At 47.9% G+C, this 16,939-nt stretch overlaps 1 protein-coding gene and 1 non-coding gene across 2 annotated transcripts; one reads left to right on the plus strand and one right to left on the minus strand.

Moving 5' to 3' along the window:
- Positions 1-9,915: 9,915 nt before the first annotated feature.
- Positions 9,916-13,384, plus strand: LOC114774310 (endosialin-like). Its single transcript, XM_028966237.1, has one exon. The coding sequence runs from the start codon at positions 10,105-10,107 to the stop codon at positions 12,277-12,279; it is 2,175 nt and encodes a 724-aa protein (XP_028822070.1). The 5' UTR covers positions 9,916-10,104; the 3' UTR covers positions 12,280-13,384.
- Positions 13,385-15,225: 1,841 nt separating this feature from the next.
- trnak-cuu (transfer RNA lysine (anticodon CUU)) lies at positions 15,226-15,299 on the minus strand. Its single transcript has one exon. It is a non-coding gene; the product is annotated as a tRNA-Lys (tRNA).
- Between the last annotated feature and the right edge of the window lie 1,640 nt (positions 15,300-16,939).

A 16,939-nucleotide genomic window follows, 5' to 3' on the forward strand; every position in this document is an offset into this window, starting at 1 on the left:
CCTTCACCTTCAGATGATAATTTGAACAAATAACTTTATTCCTGGCTTGTGGTGTCCATCTCAGGAAAATGCATCATGGAGACATTGGACCAGGTTGTGGTGCGAGACGACAGTACCATTTTGTAAGGGCCGTATCTGTCCTCTCACGGAAGCTAAACCTACTTTCTCGTGGCTCTGAGGTCCTAAGCGGTTTCTCCGGCTGCTCCCCCTGTCTCCAGGAGCATCAGTGTTTCCCTCGAAGCTCCCACGTGTCTCCTCGAAGAAGAGAAGCCAGGTCTGGCCCATTGTTCTAACACGTGTGTAGATTTGGGCCTGCAAGGATAACGCGATAAGCCCTCAGCTTGGAGATGAGGGATTTCTGCTCCTCTGCGGCGATTTCACGGAAACTGTTGATTTAAAAGGCAGACGTAGCTCTGCTCCTGTACAGACGGTACTGTTGCATCTCTGGAATAGAACACACATTCATGTCCCGCGGCCATAACCTTCAAAATCATCTCACGTTAAATAAATAAAGAGGCGTATGCAGAGTTGGGGAAAAGTTGGGGAAACGTAAAAACAACAGAACAAAACCCCATTTGTCAAACATCGATCAAATCATGAACCGTTTATTGCAGAATTCCATTAATGACGTTATATGTGTAGAGAAAGACTCCTATTTGTCCTATTGTTCTCAGAGCAACAATACAATATTGTTCTGCAGGCTTGTGGGAGATCCTCCATTGGTTTAAGGAGAACAGCTACTTTTACACAATGCTGTGCATTTTAAAATCTTAGGGTTTCTAATTCCATTTAAGTATCTGGACTTGATGTCAGTCTTCTTGTATCCATGCGTAGTTCAATGAAGTGTGATTAGCTTTATTGTTTTTACCCGTAAAGCAGCAGTGAAAAGTTATTGTTCATTCAAAGTCACCGTTTTCTGGTTTGAGATTAAATATTAAAATTTTCAACACCTTTGTTGGGCAGAAAGATTTATTCAAGACAATGGGACACAATGGGGCAAATTATTTGCACTTGTTTGAGAACATTGACAAAGGGCCCAAGCTTCTTTAAAAATTCCTTTTATTCAGAATCGACTTCCAACACGTCTGTAGTGTGACGCTCAGATCTTCTCTAACAGAGCAAGCTGGTGGTGGTGGTGGTGATCTAGGACGGCTAATCGCTTCTTTAGTTTTCACACCACGGAATCAGCGGCATGCCGACCAGACCCAGAATAAAGTTAAATGCTCTTTGGCCCCATTGCGCAGTGTGTGGGTGGCGGCAGTCCTCAGGGCATCTTATCCTGACAGCTTTCGATGGCACCGGTGTCAGCAGTGACCAATTTAGTCCAATTCCTGCCGTAATCAAATGTTAGTCTGGCATGCGACCCACCGGGCAAGACTGCTGCTGGCAGCCAGGCTGTGCTTTAAATAACCAGACTGCCAAAGCTTGTGCGCATAGGGCCTTAACATCAAATACACCGTCGCTTTATCGTCTTTTTGGAGTCGCTTAACAACCCTGTAACTATTAGGTTGATTAATGACCACGTCAGAATGACCCCACAATCGTTCCCATGCTGTTCTGCAACCATTAATAGCCATAAAGAGCCCATACGCATTTACCATTCTGGTAGCATGAGACAGAATCAGAAAACAACAATGTCCTTTGTTTTTTTAAACGTATGCATGGTTCAAACCCATACAGGGTTCACTTCATCTGAGAAAAAAAACCCCAATGACGTTCTCCCCTTCCATGTCTGGGTTTTTCACTGTACCCAGGGCTCCTGCTCGGGTTTAGGGGTGCAGCTGATTCTCCCCGTTCCTACGGGGGAAGATCTCACTCCGCTTAAGCCTTGAAAGCCTCCTCGCTACCCCGCCCATTCAAAGTAGCCCGTGTCCTGTTATCGCTTTGTATTAACAAGCAAACAGACTTTCTGGTCAATCGCCTTATAAAGCCAGCGGCCCTTGGGGGGCTGGGAGAGGAGAGATTATTCCCGGGGACTCGACAGGGCTGAAGAGCATCTCGGCGAGTGTAGGGCTTTCCACTCCAGTCTCGAGTGCTCAGCCTGCGACGCTCAGGAGCGTCAGCATATTTACCGTTTTATGTCAGCCTGGAACCCGGCATCATTCACGCCGAAGCGGGCCGAAGTCCGTCCAACCGGCAGTACATTCATTCGGTAGCGTCATTTGCCCGCCCACTGGTCAACTTAACTTCGTTGCTACGATGTTGGAATAAAATAAAAAAAATTGACCTTATTGATTAATCACAGGCGTTGAATACACAGAAAATGGCCGGTTTGTTAAAAAGATGTATAACTACAACTAGAGACCTACAGCTACATTGATCAACTGATGGTTCCTCCTTACGCGACACTGAATACAGATGCAGCTCGGCGTTTATTTATTTCTATCTGTAAAACGGCGGAAAAAAAGCCCTATTTACCATCTGGCGTTAAGTTCAGCGCTATATGCTAACTAGACATAGTAGGGCCTGTTCATTTACGGATTGTCCAAGGTGGTGAACGAAGGTATAAAACAAGGAAGGACTGCTCGGTAGTTGTCTGCGTTCGTTCTTGTTTTATCTACGTGTTTATGCTAACTACTAAACTAGCCTCACACTTTCGTCCTCTGACAGGAAATGATGCAAAAATGTGCAAGAACAAGATATTTTTTTCACCAACACCTTGAAAGAACCTACAGAGAGAACATACAATATCAACGGTGCAGGTCTCTGATGTATACAGTACGGGCAAAAAGTTTGGGCACCTTCTCATTCAATGTGTTTTTCTTTGCTTTCATGACCATTTACGTTGGTAGATTCTCACTGAAGGCATCAAAACTATGAATGAACACATGTGGAGTTCTGTACTTAACAAAAAGTGGAGACCTGACCTCCACAGTCACCGGACCTGAACCCAATCCAGATGGTTTGGGGTGAGCTGGACCAACAAGTGCTAAACACCTCTGGGAACTCCTTCAAGACTGTTGGAGAAGCATTTCAGGTGACGACCTCTTGAAGCTCATCGAGAGAATGCCAAGAGTGTTCAAAGCAGTAATCAGAGCAAAGAAACTAGAATATAAAACATGTTTTCACTTATTTCACCTTTTTATGTTAAGTACATAACTCCACATGTGTTCATTCATAGTTTTGATGCCTTCAGTGAGAATCTACCAACGTAAATGGTCATGAAAATAAAGAAAACATGTTGAATGGTGCATCCAAACTTCTGGCCTGTACTGTATATGCATCTAGAAAGAGAAACGAGGCTCCCGGAATGTAAGTCACGGATCACATCTGTCCCTTTCACTGTGCGAGTCGGTCTGCCTCGGCGGTGGCGCAGTCACCTCGCGTCGCGTTATCAGATGGTGCTGTGAAATAGATGCCTTCCCTGAGATTCCTTTAGCTGGCCGGTTTACTTTCAATTTCATCTTGGCCGCGACTTGAACATTCTAATAAGTCACTTATCTTGATGTCCCTGTCACTTCGCCTCAGGTCTGCTGATTGCCAGTGATAGATTGGGGGCGTTGTCATTTATTGTTTATTGTTTTCGACAATCTGTTGCATTTTTTTATATTGTTAAATGACCAAAACAAAAGCAGCTGAAGTGCACTGAAACTATAATAAAATTATGGATCTAATGAACGCCAATAGGGTGGTAGTAGCCTAGTGGGTAACACACTCGCCTATGAACCAGAAGACCCAGGTTTGAATCCCACTTACTACCATTGTGTCCCTGAGCAAGACACTTAACCATGAGTGTCTCCAAGGGATGGACTGTCCCTGTAACTACTGATTGTAAGGCCCTCTGGATAAGGGCGTGTGATAAATGCTGTAAATGTAAATGAGTATAAATAATAAAATCTTTTTTAAACAAAACTATTGATGTCAATGTTTTGCTTAAGTTGGGTTTGGCTGTCTTCATCCACATTCATAATTAATGAATAATGAGTTGATCTCTTGTACAATTGTAATGCACAGATATGGATAAGAAATGTATATATGAAAATGGTGTGTACACACCATGGCATCATTTTGTTGCCAGATTTGTGTTGAAAAATCCTTTTGCCTTGGAAATGCCAGAATTCAGTTGGTTTAATAAGAATTACCTCAACTATGCAATGTTCTCTGAACTGTTTCTCAGAAGGCTCCACGCTGCCCATGATTGAATTGTCTGCATTCAGGTTAAAGCGGAATGATCTAGCATTCTAAAGCAAATTTTATCTCTTATGGTTTTTGTCCACTGCTCAGTAATCAAAGGGAAGGTGGTACATGGGAGCGGTCTATGAACAAGGTGCAGAATTTATTATTTTTGAAAGAAATTACCCACCTAGATTCGTTTTAAAATCTGGGCCGGTCTCTCGCTTGATTATGTTCAATAGAGACAAGTTTATCGCGTCAGATTGATGGGTGCGAACGAGAGGCCGCGAGTAAAGAGACACGGTGAAAGGTTGTTCTTGGACGCCAGGCCTGCACGTGATTCACGTTCTTCTCGGCTTGTGCGAAATCGTTAGTAATTGAAACACACGTGCGCTCCTCAGTTCCGTTCCCTCGAGACACATTGTTGGCTGGTTTATGAACTCACTCTTGAGGTGTGAAGGTATAAAATTGGTCGTAATCAAGATGTCTCTTTGCAATGCAGCCTACTGATTGCTTTTAAATTCTGCTTCACAAAGACAGAGCTGATGAACGAGACAAGAAAAAAAAAAAAGTGTGAAGAACGTCCTCTCAGCTTTTAGACAATGGATATGCTGACAGGCAGACAGGAAATAAGGAAGGTTGAGATTTCTTAGATAAAAATGAGGTTTTAACTCATTGCTAGAAATGCTAGACGACAGGTTGTTTCACCTTGGAGAGAATCGTCTGGAGAAGATCTGCTTGTTAAGGGTAGATGTTGACTGACTGAGGCCTTGAACCTGAAGCCTGAGGATTGAGTGGTGTCACTACTAAGTTGCTCTGGAAAAGGGCGTCTGGTAAATGCTGTAAATGTAAATGCTTATTAAATGGGTTGACATTCGATTGAATGGACTGATTGAACAGATAAGATTACATTACGAATAATTCTAAGACTAAGTTTAGCTATGTGTGTATAAGATTAAGACAAAGACAAGTTAGGGGATAGAGGCTCAGATTTGTTGAGAAGGGGAAATGATCTGACCCAGGGTCAGAAAACAGCACTTCTGTGTCATATGTCAGGTTCATTTCATGAATTCATTTTAACACTTTATTTTAATTTCAGTGCAACAATTAATGCCATAATTCTGTCAGTAAACGCAGTTTACGCAGTAAAATTTAATGTAGAAGTACTCAGCCATACACTGTTTGTACTGTATTTGTCACGATGGCTGGACATGGCGAGGAAGGAGGACACATTGGAGCACGATGTCACAACGTCTATCAGATGGAGCACACGACAGGCGAAACGTCACCTAACAACGACACAGCTGTATACAGGCAGACACAGGTGAAAACAACCAGAAAACTTAATAACATGAATCTCCGGTCCGAACCCCGGATCAGGAGTATCTCCTTCCAGACCGGATCCTGGAAATACCCAATATGTGATTACCAAAATATTGAAATTCAATGGGAACGCGAGTATTTAGCATGTAACAGATTTACAAGAGGTGTGGGTTGCCAGATTCTCATTTTGAAATGGCTCTTTTCATGAATCTAATGAAGCAAAATAAATTCCATGATTTAAAACTACCCAAACTGGCAACACTTTCAGCACAGCGCCAAAGCAGAAACAAGCACTGTTTGCCTTTCAAATTAAACGTATTAAAACTATAATATTTTTATCAGTTGTGCTGTTTTTAATATCCATCCATGCCATTTCCTTCTTCAAATATTCAGATCTTAAATGGCTCTGTTCGTAGTTTTTGTGCCAGGTTGTTTTTCTTTTGCTGTGATTTGTACTCAGTACTGTACTGAAGTAGATAGCTTGCTTTAATTTGTACTCAAATACAGGCAAAACTTGAGTTAAAAATGCACACAGTAACATGAGAAGCTGTAATTTGTTACTTCCACCCTGTGTATATTCATATCCAGGCTTTTCCAGGCTGACAGCAGGGATTCACCAAGTATTTAGCCTTTATCGTTCCAGTCAAAAACAAATAAGTTCGTCACAAAGGAATTAAGTCTTATTCTGCCTTGCAAAAGCCTGGAATCAGGACAGCTGGCTCTGGCTCACAGTGCTTCCATGGCTCCACACGGCCGCCTTGGCTGGAGAAAACATAAACCTCCTGCTCCACTCTCCCCGGGTCTCCCCGGGAAAAAAACACTCTCCTGATTAAAAAGTATGCTTTTCGTATATGCCGAATATTCAACACAGTATAGTACAGCCACGATGAAATATATGTAGCTGATTTTCTAATATGTGCACATTTATACATTATAAACACTGGCTGCTGTGACTGGGGTTTTACGCGTTCATACAACATACCTTAAATCTTTTATCTATTACTACTATTTAATTTTTTACAATTCAATGGAAAACCTGACTGGGATAAACCTGACTGAGTAATTTTATTATAAAAGGGAACATAAAGGCATCAAAAGGCAGAAATATACTTGGCGTTAACTGCTTACGTATGTACGTACGCACAGCCGTGGTCCGTATCCCGCGTTCTTTGTGTAGGTTTTTTGTGCACGGAACGGACAGGGATGCACTACCTGCGTAATTTTACAGGGCCAGCGTTGCGAGATCTGGTTTTAATGTACAGGTTTAAGATACTAGTTAAGATTGCTTTATTTGGTGTGCGGCCTCGACACTGACTCCTGGTGGTAAGGAGTACACACGGCACATTACGATGCAAGTATACCAGCACAAACGTTAATAACGCAACTGTGTACAGATGCGCATTCGTAGTTCACAGCAAGTATATTTCTGGCTTAATCTGATCTAATCATCTAAAGAATCCGTGAGTCAACAATTTGAAAAAGTCCATGCTGTTATAATGCGTAAATGTGCCTTTTTGCAAGTCTAAAATGTCAAACTTGCCAGTGTAAATTTGACCCTTTGGTCAAATGAATGAAATTCTACTCTGTTGAACCAGGGGAGTTTTTTTTATGACAAAATTGCTTATAAGGTAAAAGCAGTCAGTTAGTGGGTCTGTTGGGACGGTGAGAGTCAGCATTAAAGTATTGTTTATGGTCTAACTGATGTTCTGGGTAACATCATATCGTGAGTTTTAAGTTGCTTCATTTCCATTGGTGACCCGATTATGCACATTGTGGAAAAGCTGGATTCATTGCACTACAAAGAACTTGCTGAAACGCTGAAAAATCACCTAACTGCTCACTGAAAGGAACCCCAGGCCCGGTGTGTGGGGCCTGCTGGGGTCCTGGACGCTCACGGGTCACGCAGGGGTCTGGAGGTTTTTTTTTTTTCTCTCGCCGTGCCAAACGTCCCCAGCTCCTGGAGGGAGGAGCCCACCACGCTCTTGAGCTGACATTTCAGTCGCCCGCCTTCTAATCAGTGTTGCGCGGAGCCTGCTTTCTAATCAGACCCACACTTGTGGCAGCAGCAGCTTTTCTTTCTTTCTTTCTTTCTGTCTTTGTACTGTTGCATTTCCACGTATCGCTGCTATATTACCGAGACGGGTCTTGTAGTCCCTGTCCGCTTGTGCGAACGTATGGTTGCCAGGCATCACACGTTGACTGGACGCTGTAGGAATGGGTCTGTACGGTGCACCTCGAGGACCGCCATTAGCCTCTTCCGGAATGAGGCCGAAGGCGCGGCATGTTGTATGAAAAGGCCCTTCACGTACCGCGGGGAGAGTCACTTATCTGCAGGGCGCATCTGCGGATTGTCAGGCGGCGACGGGCGGTCCTTATCAGTGCCACCTCTGTGCCACCCCGGCCGAGCACGGTTCCCCTGGCTGTCGGAGAGGCGAGGTGGTGCCTGCTAATTCAAACACAGCAGAGGTTTTATTTTTGGATTGTACGTTCCCGTTCCGGGGGGGCGAGGGAACATTCCTCAACGTTCACAGAGACGAGGCGTTTTGATGCGGCTCAGCTAGCAGGGGGAGTCGGCTCTTGACTCGGTCCCCGCTGGGACAGCGGGATTTACGCTCTGCTGCCGAGCCGATCCAGGAAAAATCGGCAGGAGCTCCAGAAGGATCCAGCTTGGGTTCACCCGAGTCTACCACGGGCCCCACAGCAAGCACATACAAAGAATTTGATTCCGGTAGATCTTACGTACAACCACAATGTGCAAGGATGTGTGTACAAGTACTGAGTATAAATATATTTATGAATGTACATAGGTCTGTAAGTGTATGAAGATTAACAATATGCAGTACAATAAATAGGCAAAAATCTAAATCCTATAAAGTGCAGAGTGCAATAATAAGGTTATTGGCAGTGAGACCGTTTCAGCTGTTTAGGAGGGAGATGGCGAGGGGGAAGAAGCTGGTCCTGGTCTGCAGGCTTCTAGAACGTCTGCCAGAGTCTGTGTCCAGGGTGTGAGGGGGTCTGAGATGATTTTCCCTGCCCTTCTCCTGGATCTTGAGAGGTACAGGTCCTGGACGGAGGGCAGGGGGGGGTGATCCTTTCCGCTGTCTCCAGCCGACACGGGCACGTTCCGAGTACGGCCGTGGATCCGGTTTCCGCACAGCCCCCGACCCGTGCACGCCTCGCATTAACCGTCGCACGGACCCGTGCCTGTAATTGTACGATTCCGTGATGCCACGCGTGGGATAACCACCAGGCCTGGCCGCAGCAGGAATTGCAGAATAGCCACCGCGGAGGTGTGTTGGGGGTTTTTTATTCTTCCTACTAGAAAACTTGAAGTGCTCTATTAAACGCCGTTTCGTGTCTAGATGCCTCTATTACTATTAAGTGCCAGTTTTGTGGCTTTGGCTGCAACGGATAATGTTGTTTTTTTTTGCCACAATTTATATGATTCATACTGCAGAAGAAATGATCAAAGTTTTAAAAAAACGTTTAAGAAACTTGTTTTCTTGACAGATTGGCAGATAATGTTGTTTGATTCTAGCTGCTGTGAGATAGGGGCGGGGAATGAGGTTTCTGTTGAATTCCGTACCGGCGAATCGACACTGGTTTAAATTATGGTAATGGGCCTCAACGCGTATCGTGTTGGGCTGAGCTGACTGGGGGGGTGTTTTAATGAGCGTCCCTCTTTTTTTTTTTTTTTAGCTATTTCTTCTCCGCCCCCCCAGGCCCCCGCTCGTTCAGGAAGGCAGAACCCCCATCCTGCCGGCTCCGATTTGTTTTCGTAGCAGAATCCCAGAACACCCTTTCTTCCCCGTGGCTTCGGCTGCTTCTGGCCCTGATCGAGTGCGTTTCTTCATGTGACGAGCGTCGGCCTTCAGAATTTATTAAGAGCGACCTCGGCGCGTGTCACACATGACTTTACAGACACAACGCACGCTGTGTCACAGCTACAGACCGCAAAGCAGTCGCGCTTTGTGTAGGTGCCTGCATGTGTTGACTTCAAGACTTTTATTGTCATTGTACAGTTACCTGGACAATGAAATTAGCTGGAAAGACCACGAAGATGCAAGAAAACAAGATAAAAATTTGAAAAAGAATTTCGTCTTATCAACCGTTTTTGTCTCCTGCTTGCTGGGTTAAAAAAAAATCATAAATGGAATTGCCTGGAGGGCGTGACAGGGAAGACTGACTGTGGGGGTGAGGGACATGGGAACGGGTGGGCAATTTGGTGGCAAAGACCCAAAAGTTTTTCTTTAAACAGACTTATGAAAACCATACGACATTCTCTGAAAAAGAACATTGAGAATGGAGCATTCTCCCAGCCCCTGAAGACACATTTTCTTTCTTTCTTTCTCTCTCTCTCTCGCTCACTCACATATCCATGGTCCCCCCGCCTCTTCCAAAAACATACAACCCCCCCCCATCCCCTCCCTGGTACTCCCACCTCCTATCCCTCCCTCTTTCTCTCCAAAGTCCTGGGACGGGCTGCGAGCAGACAGCCGAAGAGCAGATGCCGGTGAGAGCAGAGGGAGACGGTAGGACGGCGAGGTACAGTGAGACGGAATGAATGGGAGACGCAGCTTAGACGAGGTGTAGGAGGGCGTTCAGATGAGGAATAGTGAAGGAAGGTGAGAAATCCAAGGCCAGAAGAGAAGTTGAGGACCGTACAGGATGGGCTGCATTCCCATGCAGGTGACCACCCTCCTGGGCTTGTTGGGTGTGTTGGCCGTCCTCGGCCAGGACCTGCAGGAAAAAGACGCCCTCTGCAATGAGGCTGGCTGCTTCGTGGTCTACTTCCAGCGCAAGACCTTCCTACAGGCCTGGCGAAGCTGCAGGGACTACGGCGGCGACCTCGCCGTCCTGAAGCACCAGGACGAGGCGGATGCTGTCGAGAAGCTTTTCTCCGGCGTGGAGATGCACGGCAGGCCCAGCCAGGCGAAAGTGTGGATCGGCCTGCAGCGGCATCCGCGGCAGTGCTCCAGCACCCGGCCCCTCAGGGGCTTCAGCTGGGTCTCCGGCGACCAAGACACCCTGTACACCAACTGGCAAGGTGAGGGCTCCCTCTCCGCCTGCAACGTGCCCCGCTGCGTGGCCGTGCAGTTCAGCGTCGACCCGCTGGAGCGCCACGCCAACCTCAAGTGGGTGGACGGCCCTTGCTCAGTGACCGTAGAAGGATACCTGTGCCAGTACACCTACAAGGGCATGTGCCCGAGCATTGCCAACGAGGGCGGCGGAAACAGTTTATACAGCACCCCCTTCAACCTTCTGACCACGGAGCTGGGCCACCTGCCCTACGGAACGGTGGCCACGATCCCCTGCCCCGAGGGCACGGAGGAGGACCAGACGGTCCTGTGCACGGACAAGGAGGGCTACGCCGTGGGCTGGTCGCGGGAGGCGCCCTACTGCTCCAGCGTCCACGAGAACAAGTGGTGCGACCGGAACAACGGCGGGTGCGAGCAGCTGTGCATCGAGGACAGCGCGTCGCGCTTCTGCATGTGCATCGAAGGGTTCGCGTTGGCGCCGGACGGGGTGAGCTGCCTGCCCCACGACACCTGTCACGATTCGCCGTGCGAGTTCGAGTGTCTGGCCGTGGTCGAAGGCTTCCGCTGCGCCTGCCCTGAGGGCTACGTCCTGGAACAGGACGAGCACCACTGTCGGGATCTGGACGAGTGTCTGCAGGTGCCCTGCGAACACCAGTGCGTCAACGCACCGGGCACGTACGAGTGCCGTTGCCGCGATGGCTACCGTCCTGACGAGAACGGAGACTGTGAGGACGTGGACGAGTGTGTGGATGAACCCTGCCAGCATGCTTGTGAGAACACGCCGGGGTCGCACATCTGTCACTGCCACCTCGGCTTCTCGCCGGTGCCGGAGGACCCCAGTCGATGCCAGGACACAGATGAGTGTCAGATACAGGGCACCTGTGAGCAGATGTGCATCAACTACCTTGGTGGCTTTGAGTGCCACTGTGAAGAGGGCTACAATCTCCTTGCTGACAACTTCTCCTGCGGACGCATCATTGTGGATCACGAAAATCCGACTGCCACCCCTGCCTACCCGTGGGGGCCCAGCCCGCCTGGTGACACGTGGAATTTCCAGCACCCGCCCTATCAGTGGCCCTTGACACCAGCTGATTATGACTACTATGACCACAGTGAATGGATGACCGATGCCACAACTGTAGACAGGGGTCCCACGGGTGTGATGGGACAGACTAGGGCTCCTCCTCTCGAGCTGGAGTCGACCCCGCATCACGAGGTCATCCCCCCCAAAGCAGTCGACACCACTTTTGCCTCCTTTGCCTTGCCACCCACACTAACACCTGAGTGGTATGAGGGTGACAGAACTACGCTGACTCCACCGCCATTTTTTATCGAGGATGACGGCCATTGGTTCCAGTCCGAAACTGTGCCATCAACTCCACAGGACGGGGGTGCGTTGGACTGGTTCCAGCCTGAGCAGACGCTAAACCCACAGCAGGATGGTCCGGCGTCGTCTCCCGCACAGCCATCCTCTCCCGTCGAGGCCGAGGAGGTTGCAAATGCCATCGTGGAGACAGTTCCTCCCGTGACCAAACCAGGGAGCCCCTCACCACCACCGGGTCTTGGCATTGAGAAGCCCGTGCCCGAGGAGCAGCAGCCGGGCAGCAGCTGGCTGCTGGTGGGCCTGCTGGTTCCCCTCTGCATTTTTGTGGTGGTGATGGTGGCACTGGGCATCGTGTACTGCACGCGCTGCACCGTGCGGCCGCAGAGCAAAAGCACGACGGACTGCTACCACTGGATCTCTGGAGCTGCCGACAAAGCCGGAGCAGAACATTCTGGCGATGTGTCCAAGTCCCATGTGTAAATAAAGTTACGTTTTGGAGGGACGGCGATGTACATAAATAACATTTTGTGGACTGCATGAAGGGAAAAGGGAATTGATTGAGATGGACTCTCCGAACTGTGCATCTGATAACGCCTGAACGTTTCACAAAAAAAGTATTTATTAGAAAAATCTATTAGAAGGAGGAGCCGTGCAAAACCGCTGGCATTGTTTTTTTTCCCCTGGCACACCCTGACCTGGATGTAGCTGCTTTGTGATTGTGCCACAAGCGATGGAATCATTCACAAATAGATTGGACTGTGTGGTCGGCTTGCTCGAGAACCTGCCTGTTGTATTTATGGCTAGTCGACGGAGTTTTTCTTCACTAGCGACCCGACGAAACAACAAACCCCCCACTCGAAAGACGAGCCTGCGCCGCTCCGAAGGAGGAATATCTGGCTAGAAAAAATGGATAGACTGCAGCTGAGGGTGAAATGGGGTTTTAGGCAGGAGTAATCACTTGGCTTGTGCACGTTGTTTAGCCGAGCGCTCCAGGACACTCCCTCTCCTGTTTCTTTCGCCACACCGCCTTAATATTGGAGCTCGTGCCTCTGCCATCTGCTTGCTGGACGTTTTGTGCGGTGCACAGTGATCCGTTCACCGCGGTTTTCTCCGGGGGCCGTACTAGATCCAGGGTCACGTTCTACTCCTCGCGGCTCCAGGCCTGGCGTTTGAGTTACGGACAGCGGAGGCACCCCCTAGAGGTCAAAGATCTTCCCTTTACGGTTTTTCTCCAATTCAAACACTGATCATGAAGACTGGTCATGGCTGGGCAATATGCTTTGATGCAATATTTACAGGCATTTTTTTCAACCACAGATAAAATCGTGACAGGGATTGGATTTTTATCTGATTACGATGGGAAAAAATGTTGTGGATCATGTGACAAGCATTATAGTACCATGACGGACCTTGGGTATAAAAGGAGTGCATTCAAATGACACAAATAGTCCATATTACTCATATGATGATGATGATGATGACGATATGAATGTTCAGAATCATATATTGCCCAGTCCTGTTTTATATCTGTGTTTTCTTCTGATGGTATGAGTAGGAACAAAAATAAAAACTGACATGTATTTAAGTATGACATGTGCTTTCTGCTTGGGGCATTTGAAAGTAAAGTCCATGTGAAACACTGCAGCACAGCACACAGTGACACAACGAAATGTGTCCTTTGCATTTAACCTATCACACTTGGTGAGCAGTGGGCAGCCATGACAGGCGCCCGGGGAGCAGTGTGTGGGGACGGTGCTTTGCTCAGTGGCACCTTGGCGGATCGGGATTCGATCCGGCAACCTTCTGATTACGGGGCCGCATCCTTAACCGCTAGGTCACCACTGTCCTCAATTGGGATTTATTCTTTCCTAATTTAAGAGTTTAAGGGCTTTCATGTCAGTATTCTACTTTCCGGCAACGCAAATTTCAGAATGGTGGCCGAGAATCGTATCTTTCTTTCTATTCTGTCCAATTAGCAGGAAAGGCTGAGGCAAACTACAACTTCTCAAACTACGTACCGCTTGGGGTGGAGGGTATGTGGGCTTTCTGACAATGCCCTACAACAGCTGATTTCAATATCTTATTCTTCATTGTCTCCTGATTCGTCTTCTTCATTGTCTCCTGCAGCACACTGGTGTCAGTGTCTGAGAACATGGTTTGAAGACTAATGCCACGTATTCATTATGGCGCTGACAGAGGTCAAGTGTGACCCAGTGTGCCGCTAGATTCATCGCTGGAACAATTTTTTTCCCAAACGATCCCGGAGGTTCGCGGTATGCGCCGAGCTGCGCGGTGAAATTCCGCCGCAGACAACGGGGCCTTGAAATGTAGCTCTCCGTCCCATCTGCAGCAAAGCGGATCGGCATGCGCGCTGCCCAGAACCTGCTGTCACTGCCTGTTGTGAATAATAAGCCATTCTTCTCCCTTTGCTGGAGAGAGAGAGGACACTTTGGACAATGCCTGTGCAAGTGAAAAATAAAAGCAACTCTAATCTGTTAGCAATTAAAGCCAAGCGTCCTTGAATGCATTATTTGCAGGCGTGGTGTGTTTCATCTTCCCCATAATGTATTTAATTAAAAACATCAGAAAATATAGAAGATAACAGTCGAATGTGGAGAGTTTTCAACGTGTGCTTTCTGAGAGTCGCTGATTAAAGGAACAGGGAAGGCAACGTATCGACGTCTCAGCTTGGGTTAAACCGGACTCCTATACTTCTAGTCCCGTAAATGAATTGCTTCTATCTGCCTCCCTCCCAGCGAATGGGGAACGTCGATATGCCTGGTGAGATTTACAAGCGGCTGGAGAGACCGTGCGTTTTCCTCATCATGGACTCTGCCGTCTCAAATTCGGCATCGGATTCGCATTGAGCAAACGCTACCAGCCAAGAATAAGAGTGCCTTAAAAAAAAACCCACTACTGACTGCGGGGAGAGGGATTATATGAGTAGGACGATTGGCGTTAAGTGTGCTAATAAACAATGGGAGGGGGGCGCGCCAGGCGACTCCAGAAGGCCTCTGCATCATCCTGACTTTCCATTTCCTCTCCCGTGGGCTGGAAGCCCTGCATGCCGGCCCATCAGACTCACCCAGCCAGGTCTGCTCCACCTCCACCTCTTCTGCCCTGCTTAAAGAAGGACAGGCTAGTTTAATCGCTTCCGAAGGCCAAAGGGTGACACGTGCTGAGTGTGTTTTTGAACAGTGGAAGTGAAGTGATTGTCACATGTGATACACAGCAGCACAGCACACAGTGAATCCGCTTTTAACCATCACCCTTGGTGAGCAGTGGGCGGCCATGACAGGCGCCCGGGGAGCAGTGTGTGGGGACGGTGCTTTGTTCAGTCGCACCTCAGTGGCACCTTGGCAGATCGGGATTCGAACCGGCAACCTTCTGATTATGGGGGCGCTTCCTTAACCGCTAGGCCACCACTGCCCCAATGTGGGGCTCGAACCCACGACCCTGAGATTAAGAGTCTCATGCTCTACCGACTGAGCTAGCCGGGCTGCTACTGAGTTTGGAGGGTGAAGAGGGGTGTGTAGAGTCCTTCTATGGAGGGAAGAGAGACTCTGGTGATCTTCTCAGCTGTCCTCACTATCCGCTGTAGGATCCGATATGGTGCAGTGATGCAGCTGGTCAGAATGCTCTCAATGGGGTGAGGATGGGTGGTGGGAGCATTCGTGCGTATTTGTCCAGGTGGGTGAGGGTCAGATGCTGGTTGGTGGCGATGGCATCGTCCGTGGAGTGGTTTGGACAATTGCAGTGGGTCCAGGGTGGAGGGCAGCGGTTTCTTGACGACCAGTTTCTCAAAAGCATTTCATCATGATGGGTGTAAGTGCAACGGGACGGTCGTCATTGAGACACGGCACTGAAGACTTCTTCAGCACGGGCACGATGGTGGTGGCCTTGTCATTAGCAGTTCACCTGCCACTGTCACATGGCCTTGGAATGGCCGTTTCATCATTCCCACGCTCCCATGCCGAGGTAGAGCGACACCGGCATGTCCCTCTTCCTGTCTGCCTAATTAGATTGGCTAGGCACACAATGAAGTTTGTATTCAGGTATTTGCTGTTATTTATACTGTGTGTGTGTGTGTGTGTGTGTGTGTGTGTGTGTAGACAGAAGGAAAGTGGAATGAAATCCACATTATCCCACCGCTTAGAGATAAAAGTGTCTGTAGGCCTTCAACTGTAGACTGTATGTCCGTCCGGTTTTTACTCACATGGTGACATGCTGTCTGCTGGGGCTCAGGTGTCCTCGGTGTCCAGGACGTTACCGTACACCCTTGCATCGCATAACACGGTTTCAAAGGTTTGGTTCTCGGGAGATGAAGCCCCTTTGTAGATGTGCGGAGATGCCGAGGCTTGAGGAGATGTCGTGTTCTGTTGCTGCTCCTCTCCAGCGGATTGGATCGACCTCTAGATCACGAGATTGCCTTCAAAATAGCGAAACAGCGCTGGGAATCCTGGATTATTTTCCCATTCTCCTTTCCAGGTCCGGGAAGTTATAAATGTCCTATTGATGCAGCTGTTCTCCTTCCATCCCTCTGTCACACACACACACACACACACACACATTCGCTTTACACAATTAACAGATTGAAGAAAATATAACCTTGACCCCGTCCTTTTGAGACCTGCGCAGGAACCCTGGGTACATCCCATCCTGGATGTAGATTTATGTGTTTAGTCTTCCAGCAGATGTGAGCGACGCTGTTTTTTTTTCTTTGATGTCCCACACGGGATCCCTGTACATGGACTGTCTTGACTGTACAAAACCTTAATACCTCATTTCTTGAAGCAGAAATGACATTCTCAAAATAACATGGACAAATCTCCAAACCGCCTTGCCATTGTTCACCACAGAGTGAAGCGCAAATGTCTTAGTGCTTGTCTCAAGTGTCTCAGTTCATCTTTGCAAATAGCTACAGTCAGCACAATGAACCCACATTTAGCACATTTTCCAAATGAATAGATCTTGCTGATGTAAACTGACTAGTTAATTCTCCGTCTAATTGTTGTTCTGTCAGCATGGTTTCATTGTGCAAGTCATCGTGTGCAGAAGAGTCTGTTCAATTGTCAAAACGAGTCAACGCCATATATGAATTTCTTGGAACATTTGATAAATGACAATTCATAAATTCAGG

Source organism: Denticeps clupeoides, unplaced genomic scaffold, assembly GCF_900700375.1.
Source record: "Denticeps clupeoides unplaced genomic scaffold, fDenClu1.1, whole genome shotgun sequence".
Classification (NCBI taxonomy): Eukaryota; Metazoa; Chordata; class Actinopteri; order Clupeiformes; family Denticipitidae; genus Denticeps; species Denticeps clupeoides.